The sequence below is a fragment of the Empidonax traillii genome, unplaced genomic scaffold, assembly GCF_003031625.1.
Source record: "Empidonax traillii isolate 1590-97213 ecotype Southwest subspecies unplaced genomic scaffold, ASM303162v1 scaffold1891:size52138, whole genome shotgun sequence".
NCBI classification, from domain to species: Eukaryota; Metazoa; Chordata; class Aves; order Passeriformes; family Tyrannidae; genus Empidonax; species Empidonax traillii.
This window is the reverse complement of record NW_020957084.1, coordinates 39,782-46,342: the sequence shown is the minus strand read 5'-3', so window position 1 is coordinate 46,342 and position 6,561 is coordinate 39,782. Positions and strand designations below refer to the sequence as shown.

Genomic DNA, 6,561 nt, shown 5'->3' with positions numbered 1-6,561 from the left:
TCTTTCAGAGCGAGCTGGACGAGAACCAGATCCAGATGGCGGGAGATGACGTGGGCTTGCCCGAAGATCTGCAGAAGATGGTGGCGCAGGACCAGGAGGAGGAGGAGGACAAGGATTCCATCCTGGGCCAGCTGCAGAACATCCAGAACATGGACATGGACGCCATCAAAGAGAAGGCCCAGGCCACTTTCACTGAGATGAAACAAGCGGCCGAGCAGAAGTGTTCCGTGATGTAGGAGGTGACGTCATCACTCCAGTGACGTCACCGCCAGGACCGCGGGAGGGAGGGGGAGGGCGCTTAGCTCTAGAACATTCCACTTACACATAGGGAAAAGGGAGGAGAGAAAGACTCCAAACCCCCCCGAGGGGGGAGGGGCGGACAATTTACGGCTCCTAAAATTCTTGACGTAAATCAAAAATAGATTAAAAAAAAAAAAGCGATTAGGGGAGGGGGGAAAAAAAAAATGTGCCTTTTTTTCCTTGCTATTAAAATCGGGGGGGAAGTTTAGTGACGTGGTAATTGCTGTGCGTCGGGTAGAGGTGAATTTTAATAGCGCTGTCGGAAATAAATGCTGATGTTTCTTATAAAAATGGTGTCGCCGTCTCCCCCTCCCCCGAGCAGAAACGGTAATTTGAATTTAAGGATCAAACTTTTCATCAGCCTTTCCGCTTTTGGGAACGCCCGAACCGTGGCTGGGACGTCCTGACAAAGTTATCAGAGGGGGAGGTGGCTCTGGTGCCGATTAATCGGTTGGGTCACGTGGGAGCCCCTACCTGTGGATTTGGGGAGGTTCTTAGAGCGTTAAGAGGATCGCTGGAGCTCGAGGCTCGGTCATCCCATCAAAGATAAACGTCCGCAGGGCCCACTCGGCAGCAATCGGAATTCAATTAGGCTAATTGGAAAACACAAGAAGGCAAGAAGGGATTGCGTTAATTCTGGCGTGGAGCTGGGACCAACCTCCCTCCCTCCCTCCCTCTGGAGCTGCCACCGCAGCAATTTACAGCATTTATTTACACCCCCTGTCAGGGCTTGGGGAAAAACTCCACCGGCTCTCCCGGGGCAAAGAAAAATCAGCAGGTTGGAAAAAAAAAAAAAAGCAGCAAGGCATCGACAGCGCCTTCCTCGGGGCTTTCAGGGGATGAAGATTTCTGGTGTTTTGTGTAAATCACCCCCCACCCAGCCGCGAAGGAGAAATTAGGGACATTGCCCAGGCCATTCAGCCGCGTGAATGGAGTGCTGGGGAAACACACATGTAGATTACGGCGGCACAATGGCCCCCGACTGATTGCTTTGAGTACCCTCCGCTGCCCCCACAATGGCACCCACTCGCGCTTTTTTTTCTGTCGGCCACAAAAGCCACGCTAACCTTTGCTTGTCTCTCTCTCCCTCCCTAAAAAAGGAGGGCTTGACGAGTTCTTTCGGGTGCCAGAGTGAAAAAAATTGATCGACAGAGGAAAGCAGCAACAAATACGGAGGTGGGAGAGGGGTTTTTCTGGTTAGTGGCGCGTCCGCATCTTCCCCCAAACCAAGTCCAAAGCGATGCGCCCCCCCAGCCCCACTCGCGGTTCTGATCCACGCCAGCATCTCGGGAAGTTTCCTCACAAAAGCGAGGGAAGTCTTAAAGGCCGAGCCCTCCTCCTTTCACCCCTCGGCGTGGAAATTCAAGAATCCCGCGGGGCACCTGCTAATTTACCCCCCCAATTCAATCACCCCCCCCCGAGCCAGCCCGGATCCTCCCGCGGGGCACCATCCGATCCATCATCATCATCATCATCATCATCATCCGGCAGGGATTGATTTGCGCGCCGGAGCCGTCGGGTAAAAAAAAAACCAGAGAAACGATCCCAGAGCCGCTCCCAACGAGGGGACCGCCGGGCTCCCTCTCTTGCCCGCTGAGTCAAGGCTGGCTTTCCCCGCAGAGCCCTGCCCTGCCCTGATTGCCCCTCCCGGATGGCATCGACCGGCTCCGGCCGGGGCGGGGCGGGGGCTCGAGGGGGATGCCCTGCCCTGCCTCTCCCCCTCCTCCTCCTCCTCCTCCTCCTCCTCCTCCTCGCCTTCTTGCTCGTGTCCCACCGCCCCCCGGCACTCCTCCCCCGCCCCGAGGAGGCCAAAGCCGCCCGGGAGGCTCCGTGCCAGAGCTGCCCGCGCCGGGGCCCCGGGCCGGCCGCCTCATGCACCCTCCCGGCGCCCCGCTCGCCATGGCCGAGGGCGCCTTCTCGCCCCCCGGCGCAGGGGGCAACCCGTCGAGGCTGCACAGCATCGAGGCCATCCTGGGCTTCCCCAAGGACGACGGGTTGTTGGGAGCTTTCCCGCCCGACGGCGCGGCCAAGGAGGCGGATCGGAGGGGGCCGCGGCATTGCCTGCCCAAGGTGCCCGCGGAGCCGCCGCCGCCGCCGGCAGAGCCGCGGGGCCGAGCCGAGCGCTTCCAAGGTGAGCGCCCCGAGGGGGGGGGGAAAGGGAAGGGTCGGGTTGGGGAAAGGCCCCTCGCGTTCAGATCCCGCGGGGGACCCGCGGGTTTTCCCCCCCCCCCCCCCCCCCCCCCCCCCCCACTCCTAGAGCCGTTCTGCCCCGGCAGCGCCAGCCCCGAGCTGCCCGCCGGCAGCAGCGGCGAGGGCAAAGCGTCGGACGAGGAGCAGCAGCCCAAGAAGAAACACCGGCGCAACCGCACCACCTTCACCACCTACCAGCTCCACGAGCTGGAGCGCGCCTTCGAGAAGTCCCACTACCCCGACGTGTACAGCCGCGAGGAGCTGGCCATGAAGGTCAACCTGCCCGAGGTCCGCGTCCAGGTAACGCCCGATCCCCCCCCCGCCGTCGGGGAGTCACCCGTGGGTGGCCCGGTGCGTGGATCCCGCCGGGTCTCGGGGTGTGTCCCAAGCCGGGGATGCCGCGAGTGGGGTGGCGGAGGGTGGACGGGTTCTGCCGCGGGGAACCCCCCGACCCCCTTTGTGCCCGGGCTCTGTCTCATCGCCGCCCCCTCCCCGGGGCTCCACTGCCGCGGCTGTGCTTGCAGGTGTGGTTTCAGAACCGCCGGGCCAAGTGGAGGCGGCAGGAGAAGCTGGAGGTGACCTCCATGAAGCTGCAGGACTCGCCCATCCTCTCCTTCAACCGCTCGCCTCAGGCGACGCCCATGGGCGCCCTGAGCACCAACCTGCCCTTGGAGACGTGGCTGAGCCCACCCGTGCCCGGCGGCACGGCCTTGCAGAGCCTGCCCGGCTTCGTGGGCTCGCCGGCCGGCGGCAGCTTCACCCCGCCGCCGCCGCCGCCCTCGTTCCTGAACTCTCCGGCCGTCACCCTGCAGCCCCTGGGGGCCATGGGGCCACCTCCGCCTCCGCCGCCTCCACCGCCGCCTTACCAGTGCGGGGCCACCTTTGTGGACAAGTTCCCCTTGGACGAGGCCGACCCGCGCAACACCAGCATCGCCGCCCTGCGCCTCAAGGCCAAGGAGCACATCCAGTCCATCGGCAAGCCCTGGCAGACCATCTGAACTGCCCCACCCGCAGGGGGGGAAAGGCTCCGCCCGGCCCGGGACGATCGAGCGATCGAGGGGACCCACGGGAGGGCTCGTCCCTTTTGCCTTTCCATTCTCCCCATCCCCATCCCCTCCGCCTCGCGCCTTGACTCGCTTTGTATTTTGTGGCTCCCTTGGAAAATTCCCTTTTTTTTCCCCCCCCCCGAAGAGTTGGGGGGGGGGGCCCGATCCTAGCTTAGGAAAAAAAAACCAAAAAAAAACCCCAAAAAAAAAGATCTCTTTTGTTGTGTCTCCTCTCGGCGATAAAAGCTGCAGTAGCAGGGGCAAAGAGCTGTGTGGGGTGCCCAGGTGTCCCATCACACCCGGGGAGGGGGTTCTGCTTTTTTTTTTTTCCCCCCCACATCTGCAGTGGGAGGATGTGGAAGGGTGGGAGATGCCCGGCTGGGGATTCTTCGCTCCCTCCTCCTCCTCCTCCTCCAGCGGCAGGACAGGAGGGGTCAGATGAGGGTCCCCAGTGGGTCTCAGCCTCAACCCTAAATTCTGCCCGCCCTGCCTGCCCAGCGAGGCTGGCACGGCCGTGCCCGCTCCCCCCTGCCCGCCCAAACCCCAACTGCAGCATCTTTTATTTTCCATCATCTCCGTTACGGCCTCTAATGGGGCCGAGACGCCGTAAATGAAAACACCCCCTGCCCCTCCACCTCTACACACTCGGGAGGTTGTGGCAATTAACGTTTCTCATTAGGGAAGGGAGAGAAAGATGCACAAGTGCCCTCATTGTGTTCGGGGGGGATGGGGGGGGACGATTCAATGCGGACTTGGGAGCCCTCTCCTTTCCCCATTTCCCACTCGTCGTGGCCAGACAAAGGGCCCGGCGTCTAATTATATTTTGCCAATCTGCGCCGATCTTTGAAGGCTCCCGTCAGCACCGGGGATGTCAACTTTGGTCAGCTTCGCTTCGGGGAGCTTTTTAACCTCCGGCAGCAGTTTTCGAAACATCCCTTCTCCCCAAGCAGCCCCCCACTTCATTGTCCGCGGGGCTGCTTTTAAAGATCGTAATGGGCATCTCTTGTTTTTTTTTTTTCCAAATGCCTTTTTCTCTCTCTCTCTCTCTCCCCCAGCTTGTTGCGTCGGGTTTTAGGTCTTTTAGGTCTTTCCCACATTTTGACACCGCTGCCCTTCCTTTTTTTCCCCTCCCCTGTTGCTTCCAGTTTTCCTGTAAAACCATCGGAAAGACCCCCCCCCACCCGACTTCCTCATCGGCTGTCAGCACCCTGTGCCGTCAAGGAAAGCTCCGAGTTTCTGGCTAAAAAAATAAATATTTTACCAGCTGGACACGAGCGCAAACTCCCAGCTTTCTGGTTTTTTCCCCCACCACCACTTTCCTTTAAATTGTCCCTTTCCGTTTTTAAAAAGCTCGTTTGTTCGTTTGGTTGGAAATGTCTTCTCCCTCCTTAATTGGGTGCTGAGTCTAATAATCCTGCCGCGGCTTGTTAACTGTACAATGGCAGTCAGAGTTAATGACCCATTAGTGATTAATTCCTTAAACAGCATCTAATTGCTCCCTGTAAAACCCTTTTCTTAAAACTGGATTAAATCATCTAGATCCTTAACCACTTCTTTGCTCTGACTTTGCTAAGGCTCTTAGCTGTGGCCTTCGCCCAGTGGTCTGCTTCTCCTTTTGCTTAAACTGCGTTAACAAGGCAGGATTTTTAGTGTTTATGCTCGAATAACGTCGATAAAAAAATGCCAGCGAGTGGATAATTGTGAGGGAAACACCGTGGTGGAACTTGGTCTCGGCATCACCATTTCTCAGCAGCAAGCGTGTTCTGATCTCCCTTCCCATCCTGGTGGAAAATTCGGTCGGTAATCAAAAAAATTAGCAAAAAGATACCTTGTTTAAGCCAAGTTTGGAGAGATGTGAGACTCAGCGCCGTGGTTTTGCAGTGTCTGTCCCGGGATGGGTCAGGAGCAGCAGGCTGGCTGTGTAAATGCTTCGCCGCCATCCCCTGGGAGATGAAAACACACAGAGCTCAGATTTCTGCCCTGAGCTGCTGCGCTTGAGGGCAACACTCTTCCCTTCTGCTGAGGACGTGGCAGTGCAGGGGACAGACAACTTTCTCTGCTCCAATCAATATCGTGTCTCCCCTCAGCGTGTTCTGCTAAAGCACGCTGTGAAAATTGCTGACATCTGGCACTCATCCCTCTGTCAGGTGACGTTTCTGCCCCGCTAAGGTTGGGATTGTAGAGCCCGGGGGGCTCAGGGGAGAGGCTGAGGGATGGCAAACCCCGGGGCTCCCCTGTCCCCTCAGTCCCCTCAGGCCGAGGGTCCTCTGTCCTTTCATCCCTCAGGCCGAGGGTCCTCTGTCCTTTCATCCCTCAGGCCGGGGGTTTCCTGTCCCCTCAGTCCCCTCAGACCGGGTGTCCCCTCAGGGCCGGGGCTCCCCTATCCCCTCACGCCATCACGGCCAGGGCTCCCCTGTCACCTCCGTCCCCTCACGGCCGAGATTCCCTTGTCCCCTCGGTCCCCTCAGGCCGGGTGTCCCCTCTCCCCTCAGTCCCCTCACAGCCAGGGCTCCCCTCACCGCCTGAGGTCTCCTGTCCCCTCAGTCCCCTCAGGCCGGGGTCCCTTATCCCCTCAGGCCCCTCAGGCCGAGCTCCCCTGTCCCCTCAGTCCCCTCAGGCCGAGCTCCCCTGTCCCCTCAGTCCCCTCAGGCCGAGCTCCCCTCTACCCTCGGTCCCCTCACGGCCTGAGTTCCCCTGTCCCCTCGGTCCCCTCACGGCTGAGATTCCCTTGTCCCCTCGGTCCCCTCAGGCTGGGGGTCTCCTGTCCCCCCCCTCCCCTCACGACCAGGGCTCCCCTATCCCCTCAACTCTCAGGCCGCAGGTCCCCTGTCCCCTCAGGTCAGGGGTCCCCTGTCCCCTCGGTCCCCTCATGGCCGAGATTCCCTTTTCCCCTCAGTCCCCTCAGGGCCGGGGCTCCCCTCACGACCAGGGCTCCCCTGTCCCCTCACCTCTCAGGCCGCGGGTCCCCTGTCCCCTCAGTCCCCTCCCAACCGGGGCTCCCTCACAGCCGGGGCTCCCCTCAGGG

At 60.2% G+C, this 6,561-nt stretch overlaps 2 protein-coding genes across 3 annotated transcripts in view; both read left to right on the top strand.

Annotated features, from left to right (window-relative positions):
* Window positions 1-236, top strand: part of CPLX4 (complexin 4) — a 3,727-nt gene extending 3,491 nt beyond the window's left edge. The window contains exon 3 of the mRNA XM_027908945.1: window positions 9-236. Within this exon, the coding sequence (XP_027764746.1) occupies window positions 9-236 (228 nt within the window). The remainder of the gene's footprint in view (window positions 1-8) is intronic.
* A 1,936-nt stretch (window positions 237-2,172) lies between these two features.
* Window positions 2,173-3,490, top strand: RAX (retina and anterior neural fold homeobox). 2 transcript variants are annotated; one of them, XM_027908942.1, is made up of 3 exons: window positions 2,173-2,393; window positions 2,496-2,790; window positions 3,015-3,490. In XM_027908942.1, exons 1-3 carry the CDS (start codon window positions 2,173-2,175, stop codon window positions 3,486-3,488), a joined length of 990 nt encoding a protein of 329 aa, XP_027764743.1. In that variant the 3' UTR covers window positions 3,489-3,490. The 2 variants fall into 2 exon arrangements, with proteins under 2 accessions (XP_027764743.1, XP_027764744.1); XM_027908943.1 differs by having other exon boundaries at window positions 2,173-2,431; window positions 2,558-2,790.
* Window positions 3,491-6,561: the final 3,071 nt, after the last annotated feature.

Coding starts and splice junctions, on each gene's coding strand:
- RAX (XM_027908942.1), top strand. CDS start 2,173: ATGCACCCTCCCGGCGCCCCGCTCGCCATGGCCGAGGGCGCCTTCTCG. Junction 2,394..2,495: donor CCCGCGGAGCCGCCGCCGCC/GCCGGCAGAGCC, acceptor CCTCGCGTTCAG/ATCCCGCGGGGGACCCGCGG. Junction 2,791..3,014: donor TGCCCGAGGTCCGCGTCCAG/GTAACGCCCGAT, acceptor CTGTGCTTGCAG/GTGTGGTTTCAGAACCGCCG.